At 46.6% G+C, this 18,564-nt stretch overlaps 1 protein-coding gene across 3 annotated transcripts in view; it reads left to right on the top strand.

Annotated features, from left to right (window-relative positions):
* Window positions 1–18,564, top strand: part of TBXAS1 (thromboxane A synthase 1) — a 158,458-nt gene that overhangs the window by 93,762 nt on the left and 46,132 nt on the right. For all 3 annotated transcript variants that reach the window (XM_073899271.1, XM_025854823.2, XM_073899272.1), the window contains 3 exons: window positions 11,260–11,348; window positions 13,342–13,490; window positions 15,633–15,763. In XM_073899271.1, the coding sequence (XP_073755372.1) occupies window positions 11,260–11,348; window positions 13,342–13,490; window positions 15,633–15,763 (369 nt within the window). The remainder of the gene's footprint in view (window positions 1–11,259; window positions 11,349–13,341; window positions 13,491–15,632; window positions 15,764–18,564) is intronic.

Consider the following 18,564-nt stretch of genomic DNA (forward strand, 5'->3'; position numbering starts at 1 on the left):
GAAGGAGCAGCAAAGGTGTTAAATGTTGCTTAGGTAGAAAGGAACACCAGCACAAAAAAACTACGTGACAAAGATAATATTTTCAAATATTCAAGCAATGTCTGTGTGTGTGGTACTCTACAAATCATGTCCCCTGTGGTCTTCCTTCTTGCACTGAATCAGTGGTGTGTGTTGCTTCAGAAGGAGGCAGGGGATGCCTTCCAGAACCAGGAGGTCAGTGCTCAGTTTTGACCTGCACGCACATCAGGCTTTCTCAAGCCCTATTGAGACAGTGGTCTCGGAAGCTAAACATTCTTGGGAAAGAAAAGAGTTTTTTCTAATTCCACAGGCAGCTTCCTTTGGAATCTGAAGAGCAAGGTTTGGGACTCTGAGCACCGAGCATCACTCTGCACCAAAGTGTGGACAGGATGGAGGCTATGACAAGGGGTAGTTGCCACCCTGTGGAAGATGGGTGGTGGGGAGGAGGGAGGGAGGGCAGGGTGCCAGTCTTAGTGTCCCCGACTACCTCCTCCCCCCGCCTAAGTGACCCTCTAGGTTTCTAGATGCTTCTTTGGTCTTTAACCTCCCATTGCCCTTTGCTCTCTAGGTCACTGGTGCTCAAACCCTTTGCGACCAAGGGCTGCACCAGAATCACCTAGAATCCTTGTTAAAATACATAATTCTAGCCACTCTAGGACCTACAGAATGAGACCTTCTACGGGTGACTGAGAACCTGTATGTTTTGCAAGGTCCCTGACATAATTCTGTTAGGAGTCAGAATGGAAAGCACTGGTGTGAGTCTTCCTCTTGGTCCCTCACCTGACCATCAAAGACCCGGGGTTTCCCCAGACTTGCAGGAGCTGAGCCCCAGAACCTTGTTTCCCCTTCCCTGCTCTGTTTTTCTCTGTAGCTTTACTGCCGGCTAACAGCCCATTTACTCTAGTCCTTTTTTCTCTATCATTAACTGCATAGCAATAGGCACATGTGTACTCAGTGATGATTTGCTGGATGAATGGATGGATGGATGGATGGGTGGGTGGGTGGATGGACAGATGGAGAATCAAAGAGCCAGGAAGCTTTCTACTGAAGGATATATGTTAGACAAAGATAAAAGAAAAACAAAAGGGAATAATTTTATCAAGGAAAAGCCAAATAAGAGGATGAGGCACATCACTGGCTTTCTCTTTGGAGAGTCACAGGTATATACATGCAGAAACAGAAAAAGCAGGGCCCAAAGACAGAGAGAGGAGAGGGAGGCACACAGGGACATGGGGTGGAGGAGGCAGAAATGACGAGAGAGGCTCGGACAACAGACCCGAGCCTGCCCTCCCCTCGATTATGGACACCTGAGGCCGTCTTCCCCGAAATAGCTTTGCAATATCAATATCTCCATTCCTTGCTGAATTCATAAGTAGCTTGGGGACTTCTGTTATCAAACTTCAGAATTTATTCTTGAAATAAAGATTTGTTTTCCCTTGGAATTCTGCAGCTTGTTTCCAATTAGCACCTTGGCGGTCTGCGCCCTCTCCTACCTGCGTCTGGAAGTGTCATTAATATTCAAAGGGCCGAGATGGCACTGTCCTTATCCGTGTACATATTAGACAGCCTTGGTCAGCAATGCTTGAAAGTTACTTTAAAATCAGCATTAAATCACAAAGCCATATTTTTTATTTAAAATAAAACTGGGTTTTGGCTTCAGATTTGGGATGACATAGAAAGATAAGGCACTGGTGAAAATCTGGTTGCTGCATTCCTGATTCCAGAAAAAGAGACCACCGAAATCATAGTCCAGTGACAGCCAAACTATTGAGGTCTATATTACAGGATTCCTGAGCACTGCCGGGAAAACAAATGATTTTTTTTTTAATTAGGGAATATTTTGCCCAGTTGACCTGCCAGAGTGTTCGCCCTGTCCCCAAAAAGAGAATTTTTTAAAAAGGGCAACCAGTAGATTTATTGAGATTTTTAGAGTCTTATGATAGATTCTGTACCAAAGACTATTAATGAGTAACCCTGGGGTTGTGTAAAACTTTATTATGGGTCAGAAAGTAAATAGATTTAATTTTAGGAAACAAAACTGGAGCTAAATTAATTCTCTCTGAGGGAAAAATATAAATAATGGGGAACCCCTGGGGACCCAGGTTAGCGCTAATTTTATTTTTAAATTTTATCATTCATCTGAAAGAGGGAGCATACGTGCAATCTACACATTTGTAAATTCCTCTAAGCTCTTCTGATTTTACAAATAATAAGTCAATTAGAATAAGTTTCTAAGACTCTTCTAAGACTGTGTAAGTCAGCACAAAAGCGGCAGCTAACTTTCAGTGTAACCAAGAAGAAAATAATACACTTAAGAGGAAAGCATCAAAACCGTACTTACATGATAATGAACTTTCAAGCTATGAATTACTACCCAGGAAAGGGATTTAAAATTGTTGAGGTCTGAAAAGGCCCATGGTCATACAATTCCGTAAAATATTGCCAATCATCTTCTTTTTTTATTATTATTATTTTATTTATTTATTTGAAAGAGAGAGAGCACAAGCAGGAGGAGGGGCAGAGGGAGAGGGAAACGGAGTAGCAGACTCCCTGCTGAGTGGGGAGCTAGAAGCAGGACTTGATCCCAGGACCCTGAGATCAGGACCTGAGCTGAAGTCAGACACTTAACCAACTGAGCCACCCCCGCGCCCCTGACAACCATCTTCTGAGAGATTAGCTATGTACCTTAGCATATTAATGGGTTGGGAGAGTCTGCAGTGAAGAAATCTGTTTAACCTTGTTTATTCTGGGCTCACATAAGCTTTTAGTAGGTGAAAACACAGGTCATTAACATCAAAGCCAGCAACTGGGAGAAATGAGGCCACGGGGCACTGTGACTTTGGTGGTCCATGGGGGACGCCATTTTTAAGTGCCTCTAGCAGAAGCCAGGCTCCAAACTGGAGGGACCATGGATCCTACCCAATATGGTGGCTCATGTCTTCTCAGTCCTCAAAGCACAATAGAAGGAATGGGTATTTCCTCACTCACCCACATCATTAAGCTGATGGTGACCCGCTGAGCAGATACGGGAGAGCTGGAAGCTTCCTACAGGAGAGCCTGAGCCTGGCTGGGTGTGTCACTCAACAGCAAACGAGCCAATCATATCTCTGGGCATAGGGACTCAGTTAAAGAAAAGCCAGACTGACAGGGAAGGCTGGTATCTCTCACAGTCGCCAAGAATCCAGCGCTCTGCCTAATTTTTCACTTTCATCCAGATGTTTCCTGTCAGGAAGGCACAGTCAATAATGTATGAATCTTAAAGGCGGAGGCAGATGTGGTTATTATTCCCTCTAGGCCTTTCCTGCCTTGGAGAAGACATATTACTCCAGAATGACTACAATTTAAAAAAATTTAAGTTGATATAGCCAGCTTATGAGTAAATGCATAGCTGCGATCATTTCAGTGCAAAAGTCTTCGCAGGATTACAATCTTCATCACGGTTTGGCTCGGCCTTTAAATTTTCACTGTACACTCTTCAGACGATCGTGCACAAGGGCTTCTAGAACAGAACCCACTCTCCCAGTAATGTTGCAGTAAGCAGCTCTCTCTCTCGGCTGTATGAGCCTCTAGCAGTCTGTTTTTAATATTTGCTTTTATTTCTTAATCCTTCCGAACAATAAAAATGAAAGTCATTACAACCAAGTGTGGCTGTGGTAATAAATGCTTTGGAGTCCAAAAATACATTGTCTCTGCCTGACCAGTTGCCCATTTTCCAGAATGTCTGGGTATTTATCTAGCAGCAAGAGACCATTATCCTTCGACACAGTTGTATTCCACTGACACCTAATCTCCTAATTAAAATTGGTATAATGATGGACTGTTTAAATTCTGGTTAAAATGTTCCTTTTCCATTTGCATTTAAAAAAACACACTCCTCATCATGGGTACCCCATCCTGGGTAATAATTTGGCTTTCCTTTGCCAGACTCATAACGTCACTCTGACTTGCCACTGGTTAAATCTAAATGAGCATCTAAATGTGCCTCCCAGCTTGGCTGTTGCTAGGCAACCCCAGCAGCCACCTCCTCATCGGGGTGAGTTCTAATTGGTCACAACTCTTGACAGGAACCACTGACTTATTAGAAATGACACTTGATTATTCACCTAGATGGCTAGAGCTGATACTTATCAACAGGAAATTCTGCATAAAAATAAGTCATGGATTTTTTAATATCTGGGTGGCAAAAGGAGGTAATAGGTTTTGTTAACTGGTATTAATTTTACATTTGTTAACCACCCATTTAAAGCACTTTAAGGTATTATTATTTTTGATTATTTTTGAAGTCAACAATATGTTTAAATACCATCTCCCATCCCCATTAGTTGACCCTTATTTATTCAGAAAATCCCCCTCTGACATCAGTTCCAAAACAACATTGCCCACAGGTCTAAGAGTGCCAAATAGAATGAAACATTAAATTCCTAAAATTCAATGAAGATTTATTAGTTCCTGTCTTTAAGGGGTGTATAACGTAGAAGGGCAACAAAGTGCACAAATCCTACATTATTACCGAGTAGTGGAAAACAGTAACAGAGTTCACGTCTTCTTTCGAGCATCAGAAGCCACTTTGGGGGCAGGGGATAGCATTGGAAGTGAGTCCTGAAGATTTTACTGAGCTTTGACAGAGGGAGAAGGTGCATTGCAAGTAGAATGAGCTACAGGAACAAAGGCATCTGGACGAAAAGTACAGGATGTGTTCAGGGAATAGATGAGTACAAATTGGCTGGAACACGGGGTACATGTAAGGGATTACTGAGAGAAAACTGGAAAAGTAGGTTGAGGCACAGAGAGTTCTGTGCCGGGGGAGGGTTTGGTGTGAGCTTCACTGGAGGGCGAGGAGCTATTAAGTACTTGAAAGTGGGGGAGTAAGGAAAGGAGTTTCAGCCATTTAGCCTGCAGGATGCGAGACTACCCCTAGATCCTGCGACAGACACTTCCGGAACAGATGAGGACAGCTGCAAGTCATACCTTTGGAGTCTCCACTTTCCATGGCCCCGGGGCCGGGGGGGGGGGCGGACACAGCTCCCGGGAGCCATATTTTCATCTTAGGGTGGGGCCCTCTGCTCAGGCTCTTTTCTGAATCCCTCTTCATATGTAGACCATGAGTCACCCTGCCTTTACACCATCAAAGTATGGGGAACATCTCAGTTTAGAAGTACGAGATAATGCAGAAGGGACCCTCTCTTTCCCTCTCCCTGCTCAGGAGACTTCGGGCTGACTCTGTTCTCCAAAGTTCCGGGGGGGGGGGGGTGCCAAGGGTTTAATGGTGCTTGTTTGTTTGTTTGTTTGTTTTCCAAGTTCATGGCATCCGAGCTGCATTAAGTGAAATTATAACCTAGAAGTCAGTTGACTGAGGAAAAAGGGAATGTGGAGGCAAAAGCAACAAGCCAGGAGTCAGAGGATCTGAATTTCTAATTTTCACTTTTACTAAATTATTGAAACATAAAAATAACCAGATTTAGGTCTTCATGTAATTCTGAAGTCAATGCATGAAAAAGATATAGTAAGACTTTCTTACAGGGTCTTGAGATGTGTTGGAGCAAGTAGAGAGGCTCATGCATCCAACTCTTCACTCTGCCAAACTAGGAAGTTGCCTGCTCTTTCCATGGTCCCTAAGTAACTATCTCAATCTGTTGCTTAGTGACCTCATTCAGATCCTAGAATGTCCATGGAAAGGGAATTTATAGTGCACTGCAATTAGCCCCTCATTTGGGGGTGAGGACCCCAGTTCAGAGAAACTCCAATGACTTGCCCAAAGTAAGAGGTAGATCGAGCATGGGCACCAGATCTTTCACACAGAGCCAGCTCCCAGCAAACTGCACCGCATTCATGCTCAGACAGAAAGAGCTCTTCGATCAGTTAATGTTCCTTCTATGTCAAGGCCCTCAAGGAACATTCAGTCAACCTGTCATCGCATAGATATTTCTAGAGACGCAACTGAATGTGTTGCGCTGAGCAACAAATACTGAACAAATACTGAAAACTTCAATAATGATAGAACAAATACTGAAAACTTCAATAATGCATGACAACATACAAGAGTTGCCACAAGAGGGTGACACTGAAAGTATATTAGTTAGTTACCCATTGCTGTGTAACAAATTACCCCAAAACTTAGCAGCTTAAAACAAAAAAACTCTATTAGCTCATGGTGTCTGTGGGTCAGGAATCTGGCATGGCTTTGCCGGGCACCTCTGTTTCAGGGCGTCTGCATGTAGTCATCAAGCTGTCGGCCTGGGCTGTGATCTCATCTGAAGGCTTGACTGGGGGAAGACCTGCTAAACTTACTCACATGGTTATTGGCAGGATTCAATTGTTAGTGGGCTTTGGAAAATAGGATAACAAGCTTGTTCTATGTCCTTCAGTCAATGTCCCCACAAGTATTTTCATTAGACCAATCTGGTGACTGAGTACAGAATGGATTGAAAAGTGAAAAGAAAGAGGGCTAGGAAGCTCTTTGAAAATTGTTTTTTAGTCCACCTATATGTCCAGCACTATACAAAGTACTGAGACTACAAAGATGCTTACGCTTCTTTGTTCTCGAGAAGCAGGATGACAGCCACATTCCAGGTGACAGGTGGCAAAGCCTGAATTAGAGTAGTCGATGGGAAGATAAAGATGAAAGGAAAGAGACAAGGAACTAATGATAACATGGTGAGACAAGAACAGGTGGATCCAATGGGAATAAGAGGAAAGAAAATGGTGCCAGGCATCCAAAGCAGTCTGGGAGCATGAGGGTCCTCCAGATGACAGCTGGCCTGCCTTCTAGTGCCAAGCCTTTTACATATTTCTAATTGCTGTCACAACTCTTCAAAGAAGGTCTTATTATTTCCATTTTGCAGCTGAAGAAATAGACTCACTGAAGTTGAGCAATTTGCCCAAGGCCACACAACTAAGAAGTGCCAAGCAGAAGAAATCTAACAACTGGCAGTGGCTTTGAGAATTTGCTCTCCCAGGGTCAAGTTTACTTAACAAGTTCAGCATCTTAGCCTCAGAGGAGGAAACACCACTGAAGAAATTTGGGAATCACCTAGGAGAGAAGAAAGCCTATGAGCAGGAGAATTTCTTAGCCCTTCTTTGTCATTACCCCATGAGTTGTCTCTTTTGATCACTCTGAAAGCTCTCTCCACCTTGTTGAATTAATTCTATTGCCCTCTGTCTATACCTTGACTCAGAATTCCTCAGGCACAGTCTGTAAAAATATCCTTTTTTTTTTTTTTCTTAACTGGGTGATTTAATCATACAGTCAACTCCAGGTAGAGAGCAGTCTAGAACAAGGACTTCCTTCCTTCCTTGAAAAATTTCTTCCCCAGGCTGAGGGTGGTACTTTACACTTGATGGTGACTGCTAGTTTCCAAGTGGCTGACCAGCCACATGCTCAGCATCATCTAGAATAAAGCCAACCCATGTGAGAGGTAAGAGAAGCAAAATGGGAACCCTTTCTCCTCGGGTGTGGCTGTTAGACTGTCATCCCCAAGAAGAAATCATTCTTTTAAAACCTAATAACATTAATATTTTATCTGATGATAAGTATCACGTCCATGCATTATGAAAACTGTGGGAAAAAAAAAACAAAAATAAAAATTTCTCATTATCCTACAAAGAAACGTTAACAATCAAATGAGAATCTTTTATTAAAATCTGACGATAGCATTGTGTACTCATCTGTGTGTGTGTGTTTGCACAAGCCACCTATGTCTGCTTGTCTCCAAATTCAGGGGAGTAACTGCTGGGCTTGTGGATTGTATAAAGATGATTGCAAGCCCATCAAAGAGAGCTTTTGTTTGTATGCAACTCATGTGAGAGTGAATATTCCATAACTTCTTGTGTATAATGCAAGGAAGAAAGCCTGAAATGATGCCTATTGGCCAACATACAGATCATGCTCCACTCATATTTTCTCTGCATTGCTTCTTAAAACATTTTTCATATTACATGCCCCATCTCATATCACATTAACCCAAATAAAAATGTCATAATCCATTCAGTGCAACAGACAGCAAGCAGAGCATGGTAGAAAATTACAATCATGCCAGTCAGCCACAAAGCATTCTAGTTACAAGCTCGTAGTGGAACCAAGGGTGGGCGGTGGGTCCAGCCCCCCTTTGCACTGTCCAGCATGTGACTGGATTGAGTATGGGTGGACCCCTCTTTATGCGGAGGGCATGCTTCTGAAGAGTTGAGTATAAATCTAATTTTATGTTGCATTCCATTTTTGTTACATTAAGGGAGCTGTAAGCTTGATATCTAAAAAGACTTCCTTTAGAAGAGCATTTTTCTTTTTTTACCACGTTCTTATTCCTCTGAAATAAATGGAAGAGAAATTTTGGTATATGGGATTTTATTAAAATAGAGTTCACATGTACCACTAAGTTTATTAAAATAATGGAAGGATATAGCCAGCAAAGGCAGTCGCAGAAATGTGGATGAGATAGTAGAGTTCTCCAAACACAAAGGTAGTCTAAGATTTTTTGAGAGTGATGGCCCAGAGGCCACTAAAAGTGACCCATTTACATGCACTTTTGTACTGAGAGATTATTAAATTGGCAGTGGGTGAACATTTAGAAAAGAATGCAGTTGTCATGAAGAGTCTACCCAGAGTTACAAAGAATAAATCAGGATAGCGATTCTCACCCCTGTTTTGAGCGGACTTCAGAATAGGCATAGGAGGTAAATTCCATTTCTATTTTGGCAAATCATCTGACAAACTTCCCCAGCCAACTTATTGATCAGTTGCTGCCTGGCTGAATATTTACTTAGGTTCACGCTCAGCTGGCCAAAGAGCCAGAAACTGAGATGACTGACCAATTCTGTAGCTACCTAAAGTAGCAGACTAGTGGAGGGCCACAGGCTCTGTGTTTGCTCCTGGATGCACACTGACAAACCGAACAAAGGCTTAGAAGGCACACTTACCAAATCTCCGATGGAACAAGAAGGAATCGCCAGTGTTACAGGAGGTGAGATTTGAATGTGTGAGTACGCCCCATGGCCCACCTACACTGAGTACAAGCACTCTGGTGCTCTCAGCCCTTGAAGCTGGCTGAGCAGAAAGTCCTTTTTCTCAGAATTTTCCTCTCCAGATACTTCTTCCAGAAGTCTTGGCGACAAGGAAGAATCTCAGATGCTCTGCCATCTCTCCACTGAGTGCGGGGGTGTATTCTGCTCTGAACGTCTGCTCCTTGACCTGCCCTGAGGTGCTGCCCAGGCCACTGTCCCCAACTCCAGAAACTCACACGGCCCTGAGCTTAGCCTACAGCTCACTCTTACTCACCAGGGGTGTCCTTCTGCTTCTCAGCACCACCTCCTCCAGGGAGGGCTCCCACAGCAAACAGGTGGGCCCCTGGTATCACAGTTCTGTCCTTACGCTCTGGAACACCTGGGGTGACTAGCAGACCTACAGGAGGGAGGGGTCCAACAAAGCCATGTGTCCCCCCAACATCTGGCCAACAGCCACCCAGCCTGTCCCACTGTGTTTTAGGGGAGTTAAAAGATTGTTCTGCTCAGAACACATGGCAGGACAACTTTTTACAGCAATAAATGTAAGATAAATATAAAGTTTTTCTAATGAATGGAGTCCGAAGTGTCAAAAACTCAATTGCATATGGTGATGATTCGTGGAAAAAGACCTTGTAGCTTTTGTTGACCCGAGCCTCCATATTTGCCTGCCCTACGTGTCTTCTCTAGAAGTCCACATACACCTGGGCTTGTGATTGGCAGGCAGGGAAGTGATCCAATTACGATTTATGGGATCTTACCTGAAATATTGTGTTCCATTTATGGAGCTGCCTTTTAGGAGTAACACTGATGAGAGAGAGAGAGCGAGTGATAAGAATGGAGAAGTGTGCGCAGACCGTGTTGCACGAGGAGCAGTTGAAGGGACGGGGACAATTGTCTAGAAGATGAGGAGGAGCAGTGCTTGCTGTCGGAGTATTTGAAGCACCAGCACATGGAAGAAGTCAACTGAAACCAGTGAGAGGTTGTTAGAGGGACCAGATTTTGGCCTCAGCACAACATACCTTCTAACAAGTAGATTAACATCCTGTAACTTTCCCTAAAGCCTCCAGACTTTTAAGGGCAAAGACTGGGTCTTAAGTATTCACTCAAATTCATTCCCTCATTCAACAAATAATTACTATGTGCTGGACATCGTTCTAGGTTCTGGGGACATAAAAATGAACAAAAAGACAAAAATCTTCCCTGCCCTCAGGGAGTTACATTCTAGCGTCAAAATCATAAAATCTGAACATATTTAACATTTCAAAAATGTTTTCCATAAGAAATGCTCAGAACAATGTTACGGCATGTTGCTTTAGCTACGGTGTCATTCTAGAATGGGCACTGGTTGGAAGGATTCCCCTCGACGTTTCCGACTTGGCTTTGCAAACATACAGGAGGAAATAGAAGATCACATGGGTGGCCATCAGGCTCCGCAAAGAATCCCACCCGCTTGAGCCAGCCTGCTGGGGTCAGAGTGGCGGCAGCCAAAAATGAGATCCAAACTTGATGAAGCTGGACAATAATTACGTGAACGTTCACGATACCATTCTCTGAGTGTGTGCATATGCTAGACGTTTCCCATAATGAAAATATTTTACTATTAAAAGAAATGCAGCAATTTTTCTGGGTGGGCATGGAAGGCGTCTTGAAGTCAAGGGTTCCCTTACACGTACATATTCAGAGGTTTAAGCAGCTGAAGCAGAAATGAATAGCCGTCCCTCAGAAATGCTCTACAAGTGATTTTTGTATTCAGTAAAAAGTTAAAATGAACGACCTTACGTTCCTTTAGAGACTACGATTCTATATTCTAGCAGAAGACCTAAAGTATAATTGGAACCAAGCAAACATGGATTTGGGCTAATTCCAGAGAAAGTACATATGGATTGTGGTCTATTTACGCTCTAATGCTAACCAAATGTCACGAAACTGAGTACTGATTCTCATTTCTGTCTAAGCACTTAATGATCATTTTTGTAATTATTTCACAGTATTTACTCTAAATCCTTTCTTCTTTTTGCTTCCAAAAGAACAGATTGCGTAAGCTAACATAGACGTTTACAGCTATTGTATTTTATGATATTTATGAATTTCAGAGCCTCCTCTTGAGTCTTAGCTGCATGAAAGTTACCTTGAAAACAAGGTCTGTTTTCCCAGGAAGCGCCACACATAACCTCTTTATCTGCAGCTAATTTAGGTGTGCTCCCTGCATGGTGTCCTAATTACCCCTTTGTTATCTGCTATCAGATGACGCCCCTAATCAGCCAAGCCTGCGATCTGCTCCTGGCTCACTTAAAACGCTATGCGGAATCTGGGGACGCTTTCGACATCCAGAGGTAAGGGTGCTACATGGACACATGACAGATGAGAAATTGCACTTTTTTTTTTTAAAGATTTTATTTATTTATTTGAGAGAGAGAATGAGATAGAGAGAGAGCATGAGAGGGGAGAGGGTCAGAGGGAGAAGCAGACTCCCTGCCGAGCAGGAGCCCGATGTGGGACTCGATCCCGGGACTCCAGGATCATGACCTGAGCTGAAGGCAGTCGCTTAACCAACTGAGCCACCCAGGCGCCCGAGAAATTGCACTTTTGAATTGCCGCTTCGTGTAACCGTACATAATTGCTGGACAATTACCTCAGGACCAGCAAACTATGGAAATGCTAGAAGCTCATAGAGAGCATGGGTGGGCTGAATAATAAGAAATGAAACCCATGTAAAATGTGAAGAGAATGTGAACAAAGCCCAGGGTAGGTGTGGCATGGTGAGGGAAGCCTTGAGTGGGCAGTGGTGTGTGGGTGGACACGCCCTCTGACCTCTGCAGATGCAGGAGGGCACAGAAAGGACAGGGTTCTGGTGGGGGGGGGGACGTCCATGCATTTTTACTGCAAGAAGAATTGTGCACCTCAGTCTAGAAGCCATGACTTAGCGGTGGACACCAAATTTAAATGACTGATTATCTGGCTTCCCCTCCAGTTGTCCTAGGCTAAGTTATGGCTTACAGCACAGGAGTAGGGTGAGAGAGGCAGGTCAGCCAGAAGCCGACTCGTTCCTATTATCATTGCTAATAAAGTAATAACATAACCATCACCAGCATTCAAATTCTGCCGTGGTGTTTACAAAATCCTCACACACACTTTGCTCTCACACACACACACACACACACACACACACACACACTAGCTCTTTGGTCATGAGCTGTGTGAGTTGGCTAAAGAGCAACTACGAAAGCAAAGTAAATAACTTAAAAACCCTGAGCTCTTGGGCCGCTAGGATCAGATGCAATCACATTCAGTAGGCAAACTTTTCGCTATAGCGGGGACATGTGTAATCAATTGTAGGAATGTTTTCAATAAAGCAGTCAAAATAAAAGAAGTCATCTGGAGAGGTCTTTTATTCCTTAACGGTAAGCTGGTGGTGATAGAACCTGGAAGGAAAGGAGCTCCGTGTGTGCCCCCCGTCGAGCCACAAAAATAAGAACATTTCGTTATAAAAGGATATGCATACCCCATTGGTAGCTTTTTTTAGAAATAACTTCACCTGACTGCTCCCGCAAGATACCAAAAAAGGATCATTCTGGTTTAAAATGGCCCTTCGAGGGCAGGTTTCCTGGAGCCGAAGAGGTTAATTTTTCTGGAGCTATTGCCAGATACTTTTCCTTCTGTTTGTTTCTAAAGTGCAACGTGTGTTTTCTGTAATAATATACATATGTTCATGAAGCTGGTCCCAAAGTTTGTCTTGTATTTATTCGAGTGTGAAGCGCCCTTGTTTTTGGTTTGTTACTCTTAGAAAAACTGTACAATCATTAGGAGGAAGAGGGGGACAAAGCTTATAAAACCAGACAATCAGGTTGCCAATTCATCAGTCCCAACTTGCTCTATATCAATTAACCACTCGATCCTGGCTTTGGACGGACTCTGCACAGCTTTGGGGCGACAGCATGGGCTTCAGGTCATCTGTTTCCCTCCTCCACGGGGAGGAAGATTTAGAGCATACTTCTGGGAATTTGATGGTGGCTGGTTGATTCAGGCTGCCCGAAGCCTGAGAGCCGAGGAAGTGATGCTCCCTCACCTCCCCAGTCTCTGTTGGCATCAGCCATCCAAGATGTCTTTGTGTCTCCTCTGGAATTCTGTTGCCATGCTCAAAGGATTCCCATCCCGGGGGCGGGGGGCGGGGGGGGGAGGCTCCTCTCCCACCCCCTCACTTCAGCTCTGCAGGAAGCTTCCCTTTCCAGCAGGTAGACGATGGAGTGGTGCCTCTTTAGGAGTGTGCACAATGGCGAAGCCAATGGCAGAGTCCTTTCCAAACCCAAATGGCTCCCTCTCCCACAGGTGCTACAGCTGCTACACCACAGACGTGGTTGCCAGTGTCGCCTTTGGCACCCAGGTGGACTCCCGAAGGGCCCCCGAGGACCCCTTTGTGATGCACTGCAGGCGTTTCTTTGCATTCTCCATCCCCAGGCCTGTCCTGGTCCTAATCTGTAAGTACAGCTCCTGCCCGGGGCAGTAAGACCGGGGTCGAGCAAGCTGGCCGGACCCCATGCCTGCAGGGTGGGCCCAGGCAGCTCTCGGGGCTCAGCCCCCACCACGAGCAAGGGGCACTCGAGGGGTCTCTGAGAGTCGCCCTGCAGGGTCCACCCCGCAGAGGCCTCATGCCCCTGGAGCCACCCAGGCTCCTCCTGTCACCAGCCGGGGCCACTCATTACCAAAGCAGGTAGCGCGGGCCTCTCTTGCCACTGCCGCAGGGAGGACCGTGCTGGGCACTTTGCTCACACTGCCGCATCCCCACTTCAGAAAACTGAAGCTTAGGGAGGCAGAGCCAAGGGGCACCTGGGTGGCTCAGTCGTTAAGCATCTGCCTTTGGCTCAGGTCATGATCCCAGGGTCCTGGGATCGAGCCCCGCATCGGGCTCCTGGCTCAGGAGCCTGCTTCTCCCTCTCTTGATGCCCCTGCTTATGTTCCCTCTCTAGCTGTGTCTTTCTCTGTGTCAAATAAATAAATAAAATCTTAAAAAAAAAAAAAAGCAGAGCCAAGATGGGAGCCCAAAGCCTTTCATTTTCTTATTTATTTATTTATGTATTTATTTATTTGAGAGAGAGCAAGTGAGCGAGAGAGCACAAGAGCAGGGTGAGGGGCAGGGAGAGCAGCAGACCCCCCGCCGAGCGGGGAGCCCGATGCGGGGCTCCATCCCAGGACCCTGGGATCATGACCTGAACCGAAGGCAGACGCTTAACCAACTGAGCCAGCCGGGCGCCCCCAAAGCCTTTCATTTTCTACGACATATTCCTCCCCTCCAGCAAAATCCTCTTCTGCGAAGTCTTCTCCACTGGAAGCCCAGTGCACAGCAAAGTAGAAATCATATGTGAAGGGTGACTGGCAGGTTATCTAATGCCGTGGGGACGGGTCGATTTATTTTATTTTTATTTCAGAAGTGAGTTTTTGCCCTCTGGCCAATTCCGGCACCTTCTTGCTTTCATGGAAGTATTGAAGTCTTGCTATTGCTGTTATTGATTATTGCCCTAACTTCTAACCTTTCTGCTGGGCTGCTAAATTGTATTCATTCCTTGGTCAGTTTCGTTCCCATTTGAGTCCATTTCTGTGGAAGGCCCTGGTACCTCCATCAGCTCCTCACTGAAATTGTCGGAGGGGCTGCCAAGGGGGTCAAAGCAGCCTCCCTTTTGTCCTTCACCCCAGCCACCCCCTGGGAGCCACTCCCCCAAGTCAGCTCCACCTGCCATGGACCACGGACATGGACACGCCCTGCGGTGGGCAGCTCTGCTGTCCCGCCCCAGCTACTCCTCCTCTCTCGGCCACTCTGAGCCCACCTCCCTGCTCACCACAGTGGTTTGGGCTCTGGCTCTTGAAAATGGGCAGAGTGTTCTGGGAGCTCCGAGGGTCCAGAACTACCCTCCCGATCCGGGTTCCCATCAGTGCCGTGCATGGTGGGCCCACTGTCCATGCTGGGAAGCTGAGCTGACCTAAGCCACCCAGCAGCAGCTCAGCCCCTCGACCTAGACCCCACTCCATGAGGGGATAAGTGTCCCTGGCCCGGGGAGCCCCGCCAAGGCTGTGGCAGCAAGGGCACGGGGGCGTGCCTGGCACAGCAAGGGAGGTACCAAGGGGCCAGCATTCTTGCTAGCAGCGGCCTGGGCAGCTCTTAGGGACTGTTCGGGTGGTAGCTCCAGGGACAGTGACCTCATGCGAAACAAATGCAAATGGCCAGAAAGTTAAGAAAGTAGATGAGCTTCCACCACTTGCTCAGATGGGAGACGTGGCCCATCATCTGTCCTTTCTTGATGGAATACGAAGACCTTGGGCCCTCTTGTCTAGGACCTGGAAAACTAATTTCTAAGTATGAGATTGACTTCCTGGGGGCGAGAGGGAAGTGCAGATTCAACTGCGCAGACACGTATGGAGTGCTTCCAATGTGCAAGGGACGGTGAGGCGTGGGGAGGTGGAATCAGGCATGAGCCCTGTGGGAAAGCTCGGACCGAGGGGAGGCCCCCTTGTCTTCCGGTGACTCTAAGTCAAGACTGGGGTCTGCCTCCCGGGCAACAGGCATTGGATAGCTCCGGGTTACTGCCGCCCTGTTTTCAGCATAGCTTTTGTTTTTCTCTTTCAAGTATCATTTCCATCCATAATGGTCCCACTGGCCCGGATTTTGCCCAATAAGAACCGAGATGAACTGAACGGCTTTTTTAAAAAACTCATTAGGAATGTGATTGCCTTGCGGGACCAGCAAGCGGCAGAAGAGGTAAGGGATCTTAATAGGACACAGTGTGGAAACAGAACGGGGCCTAATTTGGCACTGTGCTCTCTTCCCTGTCTCTTGCCTCCCAGGCCCGCACACCACAGCATGCTGGCCTTCAGCGGCCTACCGCTTAGAGCTTTCCAGGGCACTTGAAGGAAAGGAGAAGGGGTAAGGAGGGGCGAACATGGAAGAGAAACGTGAAGACAGTTGGGGGGGGGGGGGGGGGGAACGGCAGAGAGAAGCCCAGAGCAAATTGTCCACATTCTGACATGGGTGCCCCCCCAAAACTCATGGCCTATTTCAAGCACCGGCAACATCAGCCCCAAAGAATTTTCTAGGTAAATGTGCCAACATGGACTTTCCATCAGCATATTCTTTCTACTGAAAGTCGGCAAGGTGGAGTTTTACAGCTTGAAGAGCGTCAGCAGTAGGGAGGAGCCTGGGCAGCGGGCAATTAACCCCTCACTGGCTTTCAGCATGGAGGATGTGGCTACAAAATTTGGGGCGGAGGGCTCGCTTGTGTGTCATCCGAGACCCAGAGACTTCTTTCCTCCTTACAGATTTGCACCATGCTTGGTGCATAGTGGGAATCCGGGAAATATCTGTTGTTTGAACTTGGCTGAGAACAGAAATGGAACTTTTCAGGGTTTGGAAAATAATTTCACTGTTGGATACACTCATGCATGTGTAATGCTATTCTTTAAGGGCCTCATTGCATTCAAGAAAGTTGCTTCAGAAGGAAAAAACAGGGCTAAAATGTCTTCTCTGGAATTGACTTGTGCAAGCTTTGAGAGAGTAGCTTCAAAGACTGGCTCAGAGGGATTAACAAGGGATGCCGTGAGGTCCCATAGCTGCACCAATGGGCCCAGAATGAGATCGGGGGGTCAATTAGTGGCTGGATGCACCAGCAGCAGCCTCGTCCAGCCTGGCTTCCCCCTCTGGAGACTGGGAAGCAAAGGTGTCCCGGTTCAGAAGGCAGGGCAAGGTGTATAGAAGCTCCCGGCCCCTTGGCGCACACACCATCGTGAACTCCACTCGATGCCCTTGGAGGTGTGGGAAGAATCAGCTCACTGGTATCCCTGGCCCGCCTCTGCCACCTAAAAGGACAGAATGTTCTCATCCAGGTTCCTGCGTCTCCAGAATGAGGATGAAGCCTGGGGAAGGAGGGGTGAGGAAAGCCGCATTTTCAAAACCTCAGCATTGCTCTGAAGGGCTTCCTGATGACAATTTTCTCACACATACCCTCGCCCCTCCCCCAGCCTGAAACCCACAGGCTGTGGAATCAGGCTGAAAATTCTAAAACTGTTGCGCCGAATGGCTTACTATGAGGTGAGGGGTTTATTAAAGATCCAATTACTAGGATTGCCTCGAGCTCTTCCTTTTATAAACTCGAGAGCTGTTTGTTTCAAACAATGAGTTGATCTGAGAAAAACCTCCCAACCACAAATCCAGGACTGCCCGTGTCAAGACAGAGCTATATGGTTACTAAGAAAACTTGCTTTAAACCCATCTAAACTCTGTAGACATTCCATCAAGCAGATGTGTGTTTGCGCAGTGGAAAATGCAGCACAGATGTTAAAAGGTAAATATTTTTCTAAGCTCTAGCCGATGGGTGGATTAGACACCTACATCTATCAGGGTGCGTATTTTTCTGGGGTATAACCATAAAGCAGCACTGTTTCGGTCCTAAATGGGCAGTGTTCAAATAGCCTCGGTGATGCAGTGCAAATAAAAGAAACCCATCTACACTAATGCTCTTCTCTAGCACCCAGGCCCCAGAGAGCAGCCCTTTCTGCTGGCCTTTGTAGCTGGAGGTGAAAACAGATTTCTGCCCTGCCCGATGGCCCTCTAGCAGCCTGTCTGAGCAGGGATGAGGGGAAAGGGTGCCAGCCCCAGCTCTACCACAGGAAAAAGCCACTGGGGCTCTCCCGCCTGCCATCATCCCCGTCCCCCTCCAGCAAAGTCACGGGGGAGCCAGAGGGACAACTTCGTGGTGCCCCGAGGAGATTAACACTCCCCCAGCTGACAGGCCTGCCAATGCTCACCCAGGAGCCAAAGTAATAGAAGGTACTCCGCTAGCACATGCACCATCGTGCCCTGCCCTGTCCGACTCTGCCCCCCAGGACCAGGGCAGGTAGTGGAGCCCCAAGAGCCGCCCCGATGTTGGCCAAGCATCAGGAGGGAATCGGGGGAAAGCCAGCCCTTGAGGATGCCGCCTGGAAACCAGAATAAGCAGGGCCGGGGTGGCAAGAGACAACCAACTGTGGCTCCCCTGAGCAGGCCGGCAGGATATCGAGGCCTTCGCTCCCGAGACGCGACGTTCTTGAGGCCCACGGGCTTAGCTGCGAGAACCTGCTGGAATCTCAGGCGATGTCCTGCAAGGTCACAGAAGCTGGGAAGCAGTCAAGCTACAAAGGCGTCACGCTCCAAGCTTCCCCGCCCCAAATAGCACGCACTCGTAAGCAAATCCAACACAGCCTTTCTCAAAATGCGTTTACTGCGTCGCATTGTTCTTTGTGGGATTGTTTATCACAGGCCTAACACTCGCTCAGCACCACACCAGGCATGGGGGTGGGCCACACGGTCCTGCCCTGGACATGTTTATACGCTTACGGAGGAGAAAAAGCAACAACCCATAACAACAATCTTACGACATGGGATTCAGTGCTGACGTGTGGGCCATAGATTATTAATGCAATAGAAATTCAGAAGCCAATGAATTGAGCAAACACCGCACCAAGTAAAGTACTTTGAAATCACAATCTGTTTCTGCTGGTGGTTCTGACACCCTCCCTTTGCTGGTC

Source organism: Callorhinus ursinus, unplaced genomic scaffold, assembly GCF_003265705.2.
Source record: "Callorhinus ursinus isolate GAN/ISIS: 27379988/994484 unplaced genomic scaffold, GSC_fseal_2.0 scaffold12, whole genome shotgun sequence".
Classification (NCBI taxonomy): Eukaryota; Metazoa; Chordata; class Mammalia; order Carnivora; family Otariidae; genus Callorhinus; species Callorhinus ursinus.